Source organism: Nothoprocta perdicaria, unplaced genomic scaffold, assembly GCF_003342845.1.
Source record: "Nothoprocta perdicaria isolate Ctin4 unplaced genomic scaffold, notPer1 scaffold_70, whole genome shotgun sequence".
Taxonomy (NCBI): domain Eukaryota; kingdom Metazoa; phylum Chordata; class Aves; order Tinamiformes; family Tinamidae; genus Nothoprocta; species Nothoprocta perdicaria.
In genome coordinates this window covers 1071971-1091889 of record NW_020455977.1, presented here as the reverse complement: position 1 = coordinate 1091889, position 19919 = coordinate 1071971, and the positions used below count along the sequence as shown (strand labels likewise).

General features: G+C 41.7%; 1 protein-coding gene across 1 annotated transcript; it reads left to right on the top strand.

Moving 5' to 3' along the window:
* The first annotated feature begins 765 nt into the window (after positions 1–765).
* On the top strand, positions 766–17964 carry HACL1 (2-hydroxyacyl-CoA lyase 1). The gene is made up of 17 exons (XM_026050806.1): positions 766–831; positions 1868–1972; positions 4016–4056; positions 5249–5329; positions 7083–7155; positions 7640–7717; positions 8161–8255; positions 8352–8464; positions 9838–9973; positions 10967–11072; positions 12380–12463; positions 12753–12854; positions 13745–13899; positions 15262–15420; positions 16093–16200; positions 16797–16983; positions 17399–17964. The coding sequence occupies exons 1-17, from the start codon at positions 766–768 to the stop codon at positions 17429–17431; spliced, it is 1722 nt and encodes a 573-aa protein (XP_025906591.1). The 3' UTR covers positions 17432–17964.
* Positions 17965–19919: the final 1955 nt, after the last annotated feature.

Genomic DNA, 19919 nt, shown 5'->3' with positions numbered 1-19919 from the left:
ATCCAAACACACAGAGCTTCCATAAAGACTCTTCAGGTTTCCCAAGCTTCCCACGCTTCGCTGTACAAGCACAACTGCACCCAACCAGCCCAGCTGCAGCCACCCTCAAACCTGGTTCCTCTCTGAAGACACGTGTGTTTTCTGGCTTATGCAGAGCCCAAGGCTGCTGGTATCAGCAGTTGAGCTTGAGCGGGCACGGACGGTGACACAAGGCACCACACAGCAGGCGAGCTACCTTTGCTGGCCGCCCTTTCCCGCAAGAGGCGCGACCTCGGAGCGCTGAGGAGAGGGATTCTCCGCTTGGGATCTGGAGAAGCAACACAGCTCCAGTAGCAGTTCCCACCTCCCCGCCCGCGGGTGCAGGCGTCAGACACCTGCAGCTAATAGCTAGGCCGGGCGCTGGCTGCCGCCGCGGCCGTTGGAGCCGTTGGAGCCGTTGGTACCGTTGCCACCGCCCAACGGCCGCTGCTTCCAACGGCCGCCGCGCCGAGCCCCGCCCTCCCGCAGCGCCCCCTGGCGGCGGCTCCGGGAGGTGGGGGGGAGCCACCCCCCATCCTCTGATTGGTTGGGGCTCTAGCCAATGGAAAGCCGCCCGTTTCCCCCGCAGCGGCCCTTGCCCACTAGGCCAGAGGCGGGACGCCCCCGCGGTTAGGCCCGCCCGCGGCGCCGCCTCATTGGCCAGGCGGGCTGCCCGTCAGCCGCACGGGCCCTCCGCCCCGGCCGCCGGTGCAGCGCGTTGTCCGCTCGGGGCTGCGCGCGGCCGCCATGGCCTCGGCGGGCGGCGAGGCCGTCAGCGGGGCCCAGCTCGTGGCCGAGGCCCTCAAGGCTCAGGTAGGAGCGCGGCGGGAGGCCGCGGGTACCTTCCGCCGCCGGGAGCGCCGTTCCTAGCGCAGCGCCCGCGTTCTGCGCTCCGCCGCGGCCTGGCCCGCGAGGAGGCCGCACTCACCCGCCGCGCCGCCGCGCCGCTCCCCGCGGGGGCGCCCCGYGCGAAAGGGGGAGGTGCCGCCGCGCAGCCCAATGAGCCGCCGGTGGCGCCGCCGCCGCGGAGCGGCCGTTAACGCTCCGGGGGCGCCCGTTGGCCTCACCGCTGCTCCTCGTCCCGCGGCCTCCGAGCGCCTTGCTGGGAGCCTGGCGAAACGTTTGAGCGCCTGCACCTTTGCCCTCCCGGGGCGGGTGTCACGCGCGCGGTGTCTCTTACAGCGAAGCCACCCTTCCAAGTTGTGCGTTGTCCGAAAAATCGGGCAGGTCTGACACCCCCTTTCCCCCCCCCAAAAAAAAACCCCACCAGCCTAAAAAAGAGTGACAAAAAAATAGCTTAACACTTATCAGCGTATGCCCGGGCAAGGTATCATACCTTGGGTTTGCTTCTTAGAATGTTTTATTTTGCGTGGTGAAACTGTAAGAAGCTTGGCACAAAATTTACAGTCTTCAGAAGTAGCTAGCCTGMGATCTCGGCTGTGCTGCGATGCTGTGAAAGCAGAAGGTGAAGTAGCAGAGACCTGGTGAGAAAGGAGCAGTGGGTAAAAAGGGGGCTCAGTGTGTAGTGTGGGGAGCTGGGCAGGGCGCTGAGAGAGCTCCGGCCTGGGGGGCTGCCAGCSTCAATCACAGCTTCCCACCGCAGCCTGGTGGTGTAGGGCTCACACGGGTAACGTGCATGCAGGGCTCATGGAGTCTTTGCTCTGCTCTGGCACTGGTTTTCTACTGAAAATGTAACTCTGCAAAGATGGAGGCTTTGCTTTTCTGTGAATATATAGGTTGTTAAAACTTCTATATTGCTTGTGTAGTTAGCATGACYATGTTCAATGTCTCTCTACTCAAGTTATGTTTTGGAAATGATTGTAATTTATTTTAACAATTTTCTTCTCAGAATATTGAATACATGTTTGGCATTGTTGGCATTCCCATCACTGAAATTGCAATTGCAGCCCAGGCCRTTGGAATAAAATACATAGGAATGAGAAATGAACAAGCTGTAAGTATATGCCTTTCTTTTCTGTTATCCTTTCCTTTTGCTGTTTTAGATTTAGCGGTACCCCTTGTCCTGTCATTGGCCTCCACTGAGAGGGGTTTGGCCCCATCCTCCCTACRTTCACCCCTCAGGTACTTACACATATTGATCAGTTCTCTTCTCCAGACTAAAGGTCCAGCTTGCTTAGTCTTTCCTCTCAAGACAGGTCTTCCAGTCCCTTAATCGTCATCTTTGCTCTACACTTGACCATCCGTAGAAGCTCCACATCCCTCTTATACTGGGGAGCCCAGAACTACCCCCAGTACTCCAGGTGCGGCCTCACCAGAGCGGCAGGATCTCCTMYCTTGACCTGCTGGCAACACTCTTCCCGATGCAGCCAGGAGCCCGTTGGCCTTCTTGGCCACGAAGGYGCTGCTGCCTCATGGTTAACTTGATGTCAAACAGGACTGTAACTGTACTGGTGCCTGGGGTTATTCCTGCCTGGGTGCAGGACCCTGCGCTTCCCCTCAGGAGGTTCTTCTCTGCCCAGCTCTCCAGCCTGTCCAGGTCCCTCTGAATGGCAGCGCAGCCTTCTRAAGTGTCGGCCACTCCATCCAGCTTGGTGTCATCTGCAAACTTGCTCAGGGTGCACTCCGTGCCCTCGTCCAGGTCATTGATGGGCAGATTGCACAGCCCTGGGCCCAGCACTGACCCCTGAGGSACACCACTGGCCACAGGCCTCCAACTGGACTCAGCCCCATTTATCACCCTCTGAGCTCTGCCATCCAKCCAGTTCTCTATTAGCAGTATCTCTAATTAATAGTACTTACATCCATTTTTAGGCCTTTCTTGCATACAAACCTGGTTCTTTCCTTTTTGCTGAGATACATGTTTAGTTCAGAAGATGCTCAGAGGTTATTGCTGAGTGATCTTAGAAGTGCTGTCTCTGCCGTGTTCTAGCAGTGTCACAGGAGGAAGTTGTTCCTGCTGGTAAACTTCTCCTGGATGATTTCAAGAATTTTTACATTTTTTTTCTCATAACTGAGTTTTTAAAATGTTATTTGTTGTTTCATCAGGGTTATTTGTTGACTACTAGAAGGATATCCGTGATTCTTTCAGATTCTGGACTTAGTTGCACTGAACTTGAGATACCATCATTTATCAAATGTGAAAATTTAATAAAGACAAGGGGTTATAACAAAACTAGAAATATAATAGAACTGAAAATATATATATATATAGATCCAGTTCAGAAAAATCTCTTTTTAGTTCTCATAAATTTCTGATATGGAGATGAAAAATGGCACTGATATTGAAGAATTAGATAGCCATTTGATGGCTGTTTTCATGTTCTGTGTGAACATTTACAAATATTTTTACTCTATGACAGCTGATTTATATTCATAGATATTTAGGACCGTTACAACAATGATAGTGCAGAAACACACTGTTTGTAAGCTATATCATTACATCTTGCGTAAAATCACCTGATAGTACAGGTTATGTAGAATTATTCAAATGCATTTTTTCTTAAAAATGTCAAAGTAGCTATAGCAAAGTGTGTTAAAAATGAAATGAGAAGTACTGAAGCAACTTAGGTTATAAATGACAGTCTCAGGTCTTTTAATGAGCCTTCCCAGTATGCACTTGCATACTTTGTAACTGCCAGTTTTCTGCTGGTTGCCTTTCTACATAAATCCCATCCTCTGTGTTAAGATAGAGAGCAATTGAAGATAAGTATCTTGCGTTATTCTTCACTTCCTGCACTTTTTCTCCCTTTTTGGGAGGCAGACATGTCTGGTTTTGTTATTTTTAAATCACAGATATGATATGCTTGATGCAATACCTTGGATCCTGAATTGTGGAGAACTTGAGGGTTTTTTCCTATAAACCTTACAAAACTCACATTAAAATGGGATGGGGAAGTGTGCTTCTACTTCAATACAAGCTCTAATGAYCAGGGGAATGTCTGCTTATCTTCTGTATTGTTGTTGCACGTTGTATATAATGTACCATGAAAAGGATTATATAAKAATTATATTATTAACTTTGTATTATTTTCAACAGGCCTGTTATGCAGCCTCTGCTGTTGGATATTTGACGGGCAGGTATGTTTCAGGAAACTGGGACCATTATTGTGTTTTGGTGCTGCTTTTTGTATGCATATGTGTTTGCGCAGGTGTAGGACAATTAAAATGAAATATTAATTTAAAAATTTAAAAATAATTGTCACCACAGTTACCACTATTTCTGTCGTTATGAGTATAGGAGCTCAACTTCAGTATTTAAATACATGAAACATCAACCTGTGTTTTCCTTTTTAATTTCTGAGTCGYGTGTTAAGACCATTGGTATGACAGGACAAAATTGAAGGTAACGTAGTTTGTAGCAACTTGGTGAACCTGCTTAATCTCATCATGTAGGGTTATTGTTCAGCAAATTCTCATTAACACAGAGACTGAGAACGTGTCTTTAGTCTCCCTTCTTCCTGTTGGTAAGCATTGRGGGGGCTTGTCATTTATAGACGCACGCTGTTATTTCATGAATCCTTTCTTAAAGTAAACATTTGGTGTCTGTCTATTCACAAATGCAGACCAAATGATCCAAATGATCCTTTCTTATTCTGCCCTCTAGTATTACAACTGAGTAATACAATTTTCTGTGATTTTTTTTTCTTTGTATAATCGTCTGTAACTAATTTTTTTTCGGATATGCTGTGTAAAGATTCTGTAAGACTACTAAGGAGTATTCAGKAAAGATATCTTTCATCTTGTCATCAGGGATAAGAAGTGCCTCTGCCTGTGAATTAAATTATAACAAATAAAACTTGCATCAAATCAGATGTATTTCTTTGTGAGCTTTCCTCATTGATCAATAGTGCAAAAGAAGAATTAAAAAAAATAATAAGCAAAACTGAAAATGCAGGTAGCCTGCCCAATTCCATTTTAATGTTAGTGGTAAAAGAAAGAAGGGGCTGTGTGATCACAAGGCTGAACAGAATGAGTCTGCATGTGTTGTAAAGCACCCATCATATAGATGTCTCCAACTACTCACTTCGTTTTTCAGTAGGATTAATATAGCTAAATATCCTTTATGATTACCTGTCTTTTAGTCTTTCATACACATTCCTTATAGTTGATGCACTTTGACAGGACGAATAAAAATTTTATGTTTTATACTTTCATATTTACTATGCATGCTTGTTAAGATGCATTATTATCTCTTTGTTGGTGATCCATGTGGTGTTCCATATGCTCACTTTGTTTGTTTGTTTCTCTGTTTCTCTCTTTTTGTTGCTAGACCAGGAGTATGTCTTGTGGTGTCCGGTCCAGGTTTTTTACACGCCCTTGGTGGGATGGCAAATGCAAACCTGAACTGCTGGTAATGTAACTACATTCTCTCTTTAAATGTTTAATAGTTGTCTGAAGCTATTTGTTGCAGATATTGGCCTCTGCAGTATTTAAAATGGGATTTTTTTTTCTCTTAGTAAGTAATGAGAAAATAATGAGCGTACCCTAAAAGTAATTTAACTTAATCTTTTATATTCTTATGGATAAAACTCTTTTTCTCTTGCCAGATTATGCATGTATTTTACAATATATGCAGTCGCAGTCGGGCATTATCAGAATACTCCTTGTATGCATACATTTAAAACGAAGATGTTACTCAGCCTGTAATACTTCATTGATCTTAGAAGTGTTCTGGTAGTTAATCTAAATTTTAAAAGCTTTCAACTTTCAATTACTTTCAATGCCTTTCAATTACTGTATCCTCCTTTTTATGTGAGCAAACTGACAACTGCATTGTTGAAATCTGCKCTTGCTCCCCACGCGGGTGTTTTGAGGAGTAGTTAGGCATTGAGATAAACGGTGACGAAGAGTGACAGCATTTACACTCTCAAGGCTTCGGAGCCACATAGCAACTTTAGCTGGCCTGCCTCTAAAAGCTGTTTGTGTGCAGTGCCTGGAAGTGGAAGATGTGGTAATATGAAGCACATTTAACTTGGAGCATTAGCAGTCGCTCACCRATGAGCGTTTAATAATGGAAGTTCTAAGAGATGAAGTCTCTGTCTTTTTGGGAAAAGACTTTTGGTGTTCAGACTTCTTAAAAGTTGCTGGCTAAAGTCTTGCTTTTGCTGTATAACTTCAGGTAAAATAGATTTTGCAGAAACTTTGCTTTTGAACAGTTATGCATTTGGCTATAAGGAATAAGCATTCCTAGTACTTGGTTTTTGATTTGCAGGGGGCATTTCCCTTTCACCACAAACTGCTTTTTATCTAAGATAAGCTTTGTTTACCTGACTTTATCTCATATAAACCTGTACTCTAGGCAAAAGGTGAAGGAATGACTTACCTACTTTGGCAGAAGATTTGACAATATGAGACAGACTAAAGTTCTAATTTCAGTATGTCAAAGGGTTAAAATCGAGATTTCAGATTGTGGCAGAAAAGTGATCTGATTATAAAGCTTGGTTTTATATCCAGATATTSTCAAGAATTATGTTTTTAGTACACTCTAAATGTTTCGGCATAACATTGTGTAGTAATATGTCAAATATAGTCAAAGAAAAAGTGGTGTGTTGGGAGAARTTGCTTTAAGAGCTTGGACAGCTTCTGTGTATAAATAAGCCAACTTTCTCTTACTGATGGAACACTTATTAGTTGATGACATTTGAATTTGACCTGCAAAACAAATGAGAAACTGATTTTCATTCTCTGTAGGAGAATAATTTAATATGTTTTGTATAACTGATAATAAGAACATATGCCGAAGGAATACATAGCCTGTGTAGTAAGCCAACACTGTGTATGTAAGGATATAAACCAGTKTACAAACAGGATGATTTGTAAGCATGTTAAGTTGCTGCTCATCTCTTTGGTCTTGATGTTTTCTGCAAAAATTGAATGCAGGGAGAGCTGCTGTCCAAAACTGGTCTAATTTGTGCCAAGTTCCAGTTTGTATATAAAGACAGCCTAGTCTGTCTGAATAGATTGGTTTTCTCCTGTTTCCTGGTTCTAATATTGTGTACTTGGTCTTGTCTCTTAAACARGTATCTTAGACCTTTTTAGATCAATGGAATCCTGGCAGCTCTTGTCACTTCTCTCACGCCACGCTTTTTTTTGTGCTTTTCTAGGCCTTTGCTTGTTATTGGAGGCTCTTCTGACAGGAATCAGGAAACCATGGGAGCTTTCCAAGAATTCCCACAGGTACACAGAAATAACTTTCTTCAGAAAGGTTTCAGGTAAATAATCAGTGGTGTGTCTGTTCTTAGGAAAAAGTGTCCACACTAGTTCTTACAGTGCTGTTGATTGGCTGCCTCTACTGGTGTAATATTGAACCTATGTCAGGCACCTGATTTATTTGAAATGTGTCTGTGTGGTCATGCTAGAATTCATACTTTGTTCTAGATTCTCAGCTGTTTTAAACTGATATTGCCTGTCTGTTTTGAAGTAGAAAAAAAGGCAAAATAAATTTCTCAAGAAAATAAGCACTMTGTTTTGTTTTAATAAAGAAAGAAAGAAAACTTAATAATTCATTCCATTGAGTACATCTTTGACAGTTTCTACCAGCTGAGGAACTGCARTTTTGCTTGCTTTTTGTATGTCAGTGTCTCATTCATGCTGAAGTGAGAAATGAGCAAAAAAGCTTACTAAATCAATAAAGTGGCTATATGCATTTTATTCATTTTAGGTTGAAGCTGGTAGGCTGTACAACAAATTAACTGTCCGTCCAAGCAGCCTAGAAGTTATTCCTGCTGTTATTGAAAAGGTAAGAAAAATAATAAACAAGAAAACACCAAGTAGTAGTCTTCTTTTTGTGTATGTGTATTTTGGGGGTGATTCCAAATAGCTGTTGATCTTGCAAACTGRTTAGGTGATAGCTGATTGAGCAAATCTCTTTAACAGGCAGCAAGGCTTTTCCTGTGAGTTGTTTTRTGGGAGGTCAGAAGTAGATGCTGAGTATTTAGTCTAATACTGTGCATCCACTGGAATGCTTCAACAGGCAGGGAGGGGAAATGTAAATGGCTATCAAAGCTTAAATATATTGGTATAAATCAATCCATGGGAGCTTTCCTGGTGGTGCATTAGCAAAATCAATCAATGTGTTCGTTTACCAGCTACCAAAGGAACTTCTTTGTTGTCTTTTAAGTATGAACATTTTCCTAAAATCTTTCCAAATGATTTTTAAAGTTGTGCTTATTTATTTTCTAGGCCGTGAGGACCAGCATATATGGTCGTCCAGGTTCCTGCTACATTGACATACCTGGGGATTTTGTAAATCTTCAGGTGAATAAGAGCTCTGTCAAGTACGTGCAGGTTATATCCATTATTTTTCAATTTGTTGTATAAAAAAAGTTAAAGTTCTGACTTTTCTTTCACTGTATTCTTTTCTTTCACTGCAGGTACGTGGGATGCTGCCTGCCTCCTCCCCTCAGCATGGCCGAGCAGTCCGCAGTGTCCGAAGCAGCGTCTGTCCTTGCTCAGGCTGAGCAGCCTCTCTTGGTCATCGGCAAAGGTAACTTGCCTTGATGCAGCTTGGAACTGTCCAGAGGTGGGACAAGGACAGTGGCCAGAGTGATTCCTTTCCCCATAAGCATTGCCTGTTTCCTTTTCACTTTCTATATAAAAGTTTCTTTGAGGCTTGAGGTTAAGTCTCCTGCTTGCAGAAAAGCAACATTTATGCAAGCGAATAAAAACAGTCTGTGTAAACAAAGAGAAAAATTTGTTGATCAAGTGTCAAATGGAAATCAAATAGAAAAAATTAGGTAGCCATTATCTTATGTGTAGAGCTGGTTCACACAGATCACATCCAAAACTCCAAAGTCCTCCAAAATATGGAAATGCTTCTCTCTTACATCTATCTAATGCTGTCCAGTATTTAAAGCAGGAATCTAATCAAATGTTACTTTATCATATGGACTTACTAAAAGTGCCAAACTACTAATGAGGGGTGGACATGAAACCACACAGCGGATATTGATGCTGTTACAAACGTGAAATTGCATCCTGTCAGTGGAGGTGTCCCTAGAGATGAAGGTTTCTCTGTGGTGCACTTCTTTTTTTCCTTTTTAATTTTTTTTTTAATATTTATTTTCCCTTCTGGAGGAATGGCAGTTACTACACCTTTTCTGTTGCAACTAGGTTCATTACTAACAGAATTAAAATAAACTACAGTCAGGCCATTTTTCTGAAGACCTGACTGTGAATAAGTAGAAAGAAAAATTATCTTCACCAGCTCTTCTCTGAAACTTTTTTCTTCAGTGAAGACTCATAATTAGACCTGTCTGGGCAGATTGTCATGGAGCATGTAATAAAATGTCATGGACAGGGCAAACAAAAAACAAACAAACAAACAAACAAAAAAAACACATGATGCCTTTTAGTAGGAAAGTCTCTGCTCCAGAACACAAAACTTCACCAAAAAAAATCTGTCACTTAAGATRAACAAAACTGTGTATTTTCTCCCTGCTCTGCCTCTTAGAAGTGGCTAGATATTTTCGACTGAAGTTTTGAAATGCCTTTCATCAAAAAAATGGGAGAGTTGAACTCCAATRCTTCATGTTTGGTTATATTTTGAGTTCTGCAGAATGAAGGATGGCAGGCAGGCTTTGTAACAGGAAGTAGTGCTGTCTCTCTGCCAGTAATGTAATCACTAATTGAAATTTTAGGTAAGTGCAGTACATTTCTGGGATCATGTTTTTCTCTTGTTTTAGACCTTAGTCCAGTAATGCTTTTAGCCACACCTGTATCTTCAAATATGRGTGTTTAAGGTCACTGAGACTGTCCACGTACTGACGTTAGTCAGATATTTAACTGTGTGTGGAAAAATGAACTACAGGAAGATCATAGTTTGTGTTGGTATTAAGTAGACTCTTTTTCTTCCCTCAGGTGCTGCTTATTCACGTGCTGAGAACAACATCCGAAAGCTGGTGGACCTTTGTGGGCTGCCTTTCTTGCCCACACCTATGGGGAAAGGAGTGGTGCCTGATAACCATCCCAACTGCGTGGCTGCAGCAAGATCCACGTAAATAGGAAGCGAGGCTTCTAATCCTACCATCTGGGAAATAACTAGGGATTGTGGTGTTTTGCCAATACCAGGGAAGACAAAACATGAACATCAAAGTCTTTTCAGCTACATTTTACCCCTTATTTTAGAGCCCTGAAGATGTTGTGTGGAAAGATGTGACAAACATTGGTAGATTACTTCTGACRTGGCTTAGAATACGGGTCAGGAAGATGTTTTGTCTGAGTGCTAATTTCTATAAATAAGAGGCCTGTGGCAGGTAACTGGATCRACATTGTGATCCATCGTGTTACGAAACACAACCTTTGTGGACAACGTTTGTGTTTTGTAACATAAAGTGAAACTGGTGAACAGCTTACATATTCAGCTTGGTGCACTAGACAAGACATGTTTATAAGAGCTGGTTGGTTCTGGCTGTGTGGAAATTGATRTAAATGAACTCCAAGGACCTCCTTAGGTATGAGCAGGCATGAAGTCGCCTTGCAGGGGGACATTTGTATCCTTTGAGGTTAAAACATTTGATCACAATTGAGCGTTATAGCTTTATTTTTGTTAACATGGTGTTTAGAAGAAATGAAGAATGAAAGAATATACCARATATTGTAGACACAGCAGAAAGGCAAATTAACAAGAGCTAAACTGAGATCTCCAAGGCAATCTTTAGTTTTAGCACTATTGCCTATTGACCTCATTACCTTTATAACACCTCTAGTGTAATGAGTCCTTGGTAAAAGGACATTGGTAAAAGCACATTGGTAAAAGAGTAATAAATTCTTTCCTTAATTTCCAAAATTCAGTAATGGCCTTGATGAATGACTGATTTGAAAGAAATCATTTGCATTCTTGGAGCTAGGCAAACAGCTCAGAGGGGGAGAGAATTACTTGCATGTTTTTGTTAGGTTTGCTGTGTCAACTAGGATTACTTGTAGTTTTGAAAACTACTAATTTAACAATATTTTCTCCTCACCTGATTCTTGCATTTCCTTTGATTAGGGCATTACAGCATGCTGATGTAATCATATTACTTGGTGCCAGGTTGAACTGGATTTTGCACTTTGGCCTTCCACCAAGGTTTCGGCAAGACGTAAAAGTTATTCAGGTAAGCAGGAAAACCACTGTCCAGTGCAGGAAATCCTCTGTGTTATAGCATTGTCCAGAGTAATTATTGTTATGTATTTTAGTAATCAACTTCAGGAGAAGTTATATATGCCATCAACTTCAGGAGAAGCTATGTATGTTGGACAGTGCAATACAATGCATATAGTACAGTAATTCTGAGGAAGTTATTATGAGTTTTTTTCCTGTGTTTTCCTTTGCGTTTTCTGAAATATTTACAGAATTGTTGTAGCTATCAAGGGCATAGCACTGCTATAATGAGAAGGACAGACATTCTGTGTAGTTAACTAAAGCAGCATTAGATTTGTGATATATGGAGTTTGTTGATCAAATTTTCTTGATGTTGTGAGAGCCGGTTGTACTGCTTGCTGAGCTGGGCTTCTTGAAATAAAACTACCTTCAGATCCCGAGCCAGTCATTCATTCAGAAAGCACTATCTCTCAGGAATATTAATGGGAAGGGAAGAAGAAAGGCTATTTAACTAATTGGTGCATTTGGCAATCTGCCAGATCTTAGAAGGACAAACTGTTAAACTGATTGTCCTTAAAATTCTGCCTTCAGAGCTTATGATGCAGGAGCAGCAGTTTATTCACTGTACTGACCAGTCTGCTTTCAGTGAACTTAGTCACAGCTTCCAAGTTTCCACATATATTCCAGAAGAATAATACAGTTTTTCAAACTAGAGTTTCTATAGTTTAATGCCAATTATCTGTCATAGGTTAGTGTTAAAATACTAACTCAGTTCACAGTCTGTGAGATACCGTGATAAATCAGTATTTCACCTAACCTTAGTGGTCTCAAGGGTAAGGAAAATTGGAAAGTTCCCCCTGTGGTCACCATTTACTTTCTGGTTTTGTTCTTACAAGCCACATTGTTACTATTAAGCAACATTCACAAACCTTTTTGAACGACAGAATTACTGTTGTGCAAAGACTCTGAGTATCCCCAGATAGAGGCTTCTAGTTCTCATACAAGTGTCACTAAAACTCACCACTTTTGTTCCTGTTCTACTAAAGCTCTACATGGTGTGTAACAGCGTGAAGGAAGCTGTCAGTTACTAGGATATGTATTAAGTTTCATTAATATTAGATATATACTTATTTTTAAATAAAAAAACTTTTTACCTTAAAAAGCTTTTCTTGACGGCACTTCAGTTAGAAATAGAAAGTTATTTTACAGCTTTACAAATTGTTAGAAAATGTTTGTCTTTGTAACTACTTGAACTGGAAAAAAAAATCCTTAATATCTTTGAATTAATTGTGTTTTTTTGTTGGTTTTTTTTTAATATAGATTGATATTTGTGCAGAAGAACTGGGGAATAATGTGAGGCCAGCTGCAAGTTTATTAGGTGACATAAACACCGTGACTAAGCAGGTAATATCAAGTGTCCTCTTGTTTGACTTTGGTTTCTTTGACTTATATAAAAGAAGTCACCAATTTTTGATTTAAAAAAAAAAAAAAAAAAAAAAAAACCTTAAAGGAAAGACATTTCTCAAGCAACATAATCATGCTGTGCATCCAGTCTAGTCCCAGATTAAATGTTAAAGGTTCTGTTCTGTGTTACTGTAATTGGACTGGGATCTTCCTTGATAGTGTTATTCTTGGTGCTTTTGATAGTCTTGGATATGTTGAAAGAAGCATGCAATATTTTAATGTTTTCTAGCTTTTAGAAGAATTCAGCAAAAGACGATGGAAGTATCCATCCAGTTCACAGTGGTGGAAGAAGCTAAGAGAGAAAATAATGAGCAATGAAGAAAAGTCAAAGGTAGTGTTTTATTAAAGAAACAAGAGGAGCTTTCTTTCCTTAGCAGTACTAATGTTTAGTCAGCCTTAGGACTGATCTGTGCCCAAACTCCTCTTTAGGACTTTCATGTCACTCACACTTTGAAATTCTTGCCATTTTCATATAGAAAACTATGTGTTTTGTCAAAATACATACAGTGTGGAGGTCACTGGGCTTTGGAATTGGGTTCATAGAACCAATAACAGACCACATCTAGAGCTGCTGTGTTGTGAGCATTGCTTATAAGCAGTGGGTAGGTGGTCTGGTGGAAGCCAGAATATGTATTATGTGAATATGTTTTTTTCTTCTGTAGTTGTGCCGATTTCAATGTAAGTGTTCAGCAAAGCTGGTGGTAATATAATCTGTATTCAAAGCAAGTAGCTGTTAAGGCTAAAATCCTACACACAGGGAGTATATGCTTGATTTTTACAAACAAGGTAACTCATGTTCTTCAAGTTCAGATGCCTGGTTGCAAGACTAGGATCTAAAATAGGTATTTTCAAAGAGATGACCTTTTCTGATTTACCTCCCAACATATAAGTGACAACTCACAATTATTAACAGTCAAACCASTGTCTCTAGATTCATGTCCATCTCGGGTGAACTGAGTTAATAGGAAATTCCTGTTGATAATAAGGAAGGTGGGGGAGCTGATAGCTGATGTGAGCAAGCCTCTGATAAATACCTTGTGTCCTCAAAATATGTAGGTGCAGTAAGGGTGACTTTGATGGCTTCAAACATCAAAATAATGCATGGGAGGCCAATCTTTTTCAACCTTATTTAGGGGAGGACTTTTTTTATATCCGTAGGATTATTTGTACGTAAATTTGTACATTTGTGCTTAGGAGTTATGAATATCTCTTATTCTTAAGGAATTAGAACTACAGAACTCACTGCCTATGAACTATTACACGGTCTTCCGCCACATCAGGGATCTGATACCCAGGGACTGCATTTTGGTGAGCGAGGGGGCAAACACCATGGACATCGGCCGCACCGCGCTCCCCAACCACCAGCCCCGGCAAAGGTGAGGGATGGGCTGTCTCGTGCTCACCCAGTGGGCTAGACTTATACAGAGTGGTTTTTCACATGGCCAAGAAGTACTGGAGGTGATTKGTAGTTTTAAGGGATTTTAAATAATTGTTCAATATGTTGTTGGCCCTTAAGCCCTCCCTCTATGAAAGTCAGGGTACCCTCTCTGCTAGTGTGCTGTCCTATCATAGTGTCCTATCATACTGAATTCCCTAATGTGGTTCTTTTTGTCTGTGCTCAAAGTGAATAGTAAATACATCTAAGTATATATGTATATATGTTTGTATGTTACATGTGTGTGTATATGTATGTAGTGCTGTCGTGAAGTAAAATCTTTGATATTGTAGCCCTTTATATGAGGAGAACTCGAGATGAATCAGCTACTTTTGAAAACTAGATTTTGTATTGAGACTTTCAGGTAAACTTGCTTGAAACGTAGGCACCCCAATTTGGAAGTGCTGGTGTGCTACCTTCTGAAAGCTAGGCCACACAGAATGATTGAGAGTGGGACTCAAGTGCTGGCCCTTGAGCAAGGGGGGAAAATGTGAGTTCTTTCTGCTGAGGTGAAACTTCTGATCTGATGATAAATCTTAGAGTCTTGTAATGAAAGCARTATTGTCATAAATAAACTTTTTGTGTGTGTGAAGAAAGAATAAACCATACTTTCAGAGAAGTTTAGGGAAGAGTTTGCTCCTTTCTTAGATAAGGACACAGTGATATTAATGACTGTCTCTTCAGATAGCATTGTGTATCTGTGAAAGCAAATTTGAAAAGTTAACCCTAGAATAATTTTGTTCTTCATATACTTTTGTATCCATTATGTGCTTCTGACTGAGAAGATCTAACTTAATTACATCTTGCAATTTGATTTTCAAAAGTTGAACAGAAGACTAGAGTTTGAATAGTATAATTTAGCTGATGGCTTTGAGACTTCTAGTTAAATTTTCAGAGAATTAAATACAGAAAGATTTCATGTAGTCTGCCTATCTCTACAGTAATTGAATGTGGTTGAATGTGGTTGAAATATTGCTACTTTGGAAGCTAAAAGCACACAAGAATGCTTCTTTATTGTAATACTAGTAGTGTATAAGAGTTCCTGCTAATAGCTACTTTATTTTGAGTTCAAGTATGTGCATCAGTTAAAACATTTGCAATATTAATCTAATGTTTGACTGAAAAAGCAGCCTTTACAGGTAAGTAGCAAAAACTGTAATAATATTCATATTTAGTACTCTTTAATTTTCTGTGAAACAATATTTGTATATGATAAATTCTTCCAGAGGAGTAATCGTGGATTAACTGAATTGTACGAATTTCTGTGCTTAAAGGGATGGTGATTCTGTGGTTTCTCCTCCAGACTTGATGCAGGTACATTTGGTACGATGGGAGTCGGACTGGGTTTTGCTATAGCTGCTGCAGTGGTGGCTAAAGACAGAACACCTGAAAAACGAGTGGTCTGCATAGAGGGTGACAGTGCTTTTGGATTTTCTGGCATGGAATTGGAAACTATTTGCAGGTAGCTGCTTTTTTTCCAAGAAAATCCTCTTTGTGTATTGCCATAATCAAGTTACCCTTCCTCCTTAGCCTTCTAGTTATTCCTGAACTCATGGAAAACAAACCAGAGCATCCACATAGTCATTTTTCACATAGTCATAGCCATTTACATGTGCCTGGGTTGATATTCAAGGCTTATTTCCTCCAAGCTCCAGGATAGTCCAACCCAAAGACCAGGAAATAGAGCAAAGGGGACAGGAACTTCTCCATATGAGAAAAAGCTGGGAGAGCTGGGACTGTCCAGCCTATGGAAGAGAAAGCTGAGGTGACACAGCACAGAGGCAGTGGTCATAGACTGAAACCAAGCAAGTTCCACCTGAGGCTAAGGAAAACCCTCTGCCTTGGGGGTGACTGAGCACCAGAGCAGGGTACCCAGAGAGGTTGTGGAGTCCCCTTCCTCACAGACAATCCAAAGCCATCAGACATGGCCCTGGGAAGCCTGTGCCCGATGACACTGCTTGAGCAGGGAGTCTGTATCAGGTTGTCTCTAAAGGTCCCTTCCCATTTCAGCCGTTCTGTGAATCTTCTCTACCTACTCTTCTGGCATAATGTATTTTTTTATTAATAAGAAGTAACACTTGAACTCCTTGCAGGAAGGTGCAATTTTTTTTTTTTTTTAATTTTTTTTTTTAAGATACAATTTACCAATCCTGATTATTGTAGTGAACAACAATGGGATTTACACTGGTTTGGATGCAGATACCTGGAGTGAGATGTTAAAGTCTGGAGATCCTGCTACATGGTGAGTGTCTTCAAAGTGTGTCTTGTTAAGGAAAAAGTAACCAAATTGATCAGTCTAGATACTGGTTCCTGATCCAGATTAAAATTTGTCTCAAAGTGAATTTAATTCTAAGTTAATCTAAATAAGTAGTGCAAAGCAAAAGCAACAGCCCTATTTACAGGTTACTGTTTATACAACAGTGTAGCACAGAGATGACTTGATGAGTCGTTTCAGGTCCCTGGGGCACAACAAGCCCCGTAGTTCAGTGTACACAGTGAGCAACAGTCCAGAATTGTGATAACCTCAAAAACCACCTGACATTTTAAGTTTATATCGTGGCTTTATAATGGGCTTCTGCTTCATCTCTGTGTGAAGAGAGCTCAGTTAAAGGCCTGCTCAAGAGGGTGTCTGGAACATGGAAGTCAGTAATGCTGCAAATCAGTAATGCTGCAAACATAGTGTGAGCTGCATAGGAAACAAAGCTCTCCCAGCCCAGAAGACTTCATCAGGCCAGCACAAGAATCATCTCCTGCTTTAAAATCAGTGCTGAAATAATTGGAAAGGGTGATGCTGGCAGCTCTTCAGTGCCATTAATCAGAGTTCTCCATTTGGTACAGCGCTCCCCCTGTTTCTCTGCTGCCAAACTCGCACTACGAGCGAGTGATGTCCGCCTTTGGAGGGCRAGGGCACTTCGTCACGACGCCGGAGGAGCTGCGGAGCGCGCTGAGGGCCAGCGTGGCGGACAGGCGCGCGCCTGCCCTTATAAACGTCATGATCGATCCGCGCTCCCAGAGGAAGAAGCAGGTGTGTGGCTGCTTTCCTGTCTTTTTCCGCAAGCTTCCTGTAGGTGAGCCTGATAAATCCTCATGGAGCATCAGTGAAGCTACTGACAAGTCAGGGATGGTTCTAAGGCGAAAAGTTCCCCACAGAGATGGGGAGATCAGGAAGCTGGGGCGTTTGCACTACACCACGTGTTCTTTTTTTCCTTTTTTTTTTTTTTTTATTGGCTCCTACTAATGCATGGCTCTTTAATTGCTGTTATCAGAACTGACAGTCGTTCTTTTCCTGACAGACTAAATAAGACAAAGAACATTTTTATGAGCAGTCTTTCATTTCCTGCACATTCCATCTGGTAGTTAATGCAGACTTGTACCCCAACTTTCCTACTCTYGGGTCTGATTTTCTTTGATTGCTTTTTTGTTTTGTTTTTTGCTTCTAGGAATTTCCCTGGCTGACTCGTTCTAACCTGTAATGGAAGATGGAGAGTGGTGCTGCAAAGCGCGATGCATTAAGCAAAACTAAAGCCATTCCCAGGAGTGGAACTGGTACAGATGTCTTTCTATAAACAGTGAAACAAATTAGGATCTTAATCTCAGCATTTAAAGATTATTCTAATATCAGCAGTCGTAAAAAGAACGAGGTGCTTTTGAATGTATACCAGRCTTTCTAGCAGAGTGCACAGGGAAGTGGATTCTTGAACCTTTTAAAGTAAGATCCATAGGAGGGGTAAGAAGTACAAAAAGCTACAACCCTTATAATGAATTCAGTTCACAAAGGGGTGAAAGCCTGTGGAGCAGGCAGCGCTTCTGTGGTCTGTGGGGGTTCTCTGGAAGAAATTCAGAGTGAAAACACACATTGAATCTTGTCACAGATTTTACTGGTTTCATTCTTTTTAACAATGAATGAATTATTTTTAATAAGATGCAGTGATTAGACACAAAACACTCTAGTGATATAAAATGACCATAAAAGATGATGTTGGTGCTGACCAAAGGGGAGATCATTTGTTTTGGTTAAACAAATGCAAGAGTTTTTGTTTTATATTTGAAAAATCAATAAAAAGTAATTTTCTTGCTCTATCTCCTTTCATTTGGGTTTGTTACTTATTGTATTTGGGTTTATCAGCTGCTGCCCATCCCTTGGTACCATGTTTGACATCAGAGATGGATTTAAGGGGGTTGCTGAGCAGACAAAACTAGTCTGAAAACAAAACAGTTCTAGCAGAGATCAGAAGAACCAGAAACAAGAATGTGTTTATGTTATTTAAGGGGCTTGACTCCTTCCTGACTAATACAGAGAGAAGCCCTTGGGCACCCCCATCCTTACTGATGATCTGAGATCAAATCGGGTGTTAGCTGATCATGACGATGACACAGAGGCCACCTGAGTTTTACCTGTTACTTAAAACAGTACTAGAATGAACAGGAAGCGGCTCTTTGGAAGCAGAGTTTGGCTGTTCTGAGGATGATGGTGTGATGATGATGTGATGGAAACCAGATGGTCAAGGTTTAAAGAGATCCTCAGGAAAGCAGACCCTTCCAGCTATTTATGGCAAACACTAATATAAATGAAAATGCTTTCAGTGTCTGTTCTTTCCAGGAATCTCTAGGCTGCCTGAAATAGTGCAGAAAGAAGATGTAAGAGAGATTAGTAGAATGGCAATGAGTGCTTGCTTGAGTCCATATGCCCAAGAGTCCATATGCCCTTATGGACCCTCTTGGTCCATATGCCCAAGAGTCCATATGCCCTTTTTCATCAATCTTTCCTTCATGGGAGGTGTGGAAGGGAGAAAAAAGGAAATGCAGCAGTAAAAATATTGTGTGCAAGGGTTTAATCCAGCCTTTCTTGACCTTTTTTCATTTGTATCAACTAGCTTGTCTGAGCAAGCCAAGTAGGAAATAGTTGCACGGTCTCCTTGGGTGGATTCTGTCTGTTCTGGGTGCCGTGAAGAGCAGCCTCTGAAGAAAGTGTTCACATTGCTGGGTTTTGAAGAGCTGTGTTAGCAGCCCAGCTAGGGCTGTGTAAGTTTCTACAGGCACAGGAACTTCAGCAACTTCCCCATGTTACAAGTTGTTCTAACTTCTCACGCAGTTAGTGGGAGTTTTGCCTATAGCTTAGTGATGATGCTCCCAGCTGCAGAAGGTAGGGGAAGGTTCCCCCCCTAAGCCTTTTACACCCTAAGCCTACACAGCATCTAATGTGTCCATGGCCCCTGACTCTTTCCAGAYGTACTGTCCCTGTTAGAGCTCCATGGTGGCTGAATAAAAGTCTGATTAAAYCAGAGGTACTAAATATTAAAAGAAAAAAAAGTGACACTTTGCTCAAGGAGGATTTATGGCTTTTCAAAGGGTGTTGCAAAAGGTGCCGGTGAGCTCAGGTTCAACCTCGCCAGCTTTCACCGAGAACAGCATGTCCTTCTGGCAAGGAGTCAGGGCTGGGGTTAGGAGTGAAAGACCCCATTAGCTTCCAGCTCCCTCCACAGAAGCTGTAATATTCATCTGCTCCCAAGAAGACAAAAAACCCCCAAAAAACTTAATATTTCAGCCCTGTGAGGAATTTGAAACTGCCATAGGTGAGTAATTGTTGATGGACCTTATTCAGGCCAGCTGAAACTAGGGGGACTTTTGTTACTGAATTTAGCATGAGCGAGAGCTGATGTCATTCCAAGTTTGCTTCCACCCATGCCAAGTAGTCCCTCGGCAGCGATGGCGTTAATACAAACAACTGACCCTTCAAGAATGGAGCTTTATGCAGGGAAGGCCAGTGCAGCCTTGGTGGAGGCCGTGAAGCTCCGTGCAGGGCTCTCGGCTCGAGCCCTCACGCGGCACGAGGGGCCTCGGCTGCCGCCCCGTAGCGGGTGGCGGCACCGTGAGGCGAGGCGAGCGCCTGGCTGCGCCACGTGTTGCCAGGGCCCGGAGCGCCCTCGGGATACAGAGCCGGGAATGCTGCCCAGGCCCAGA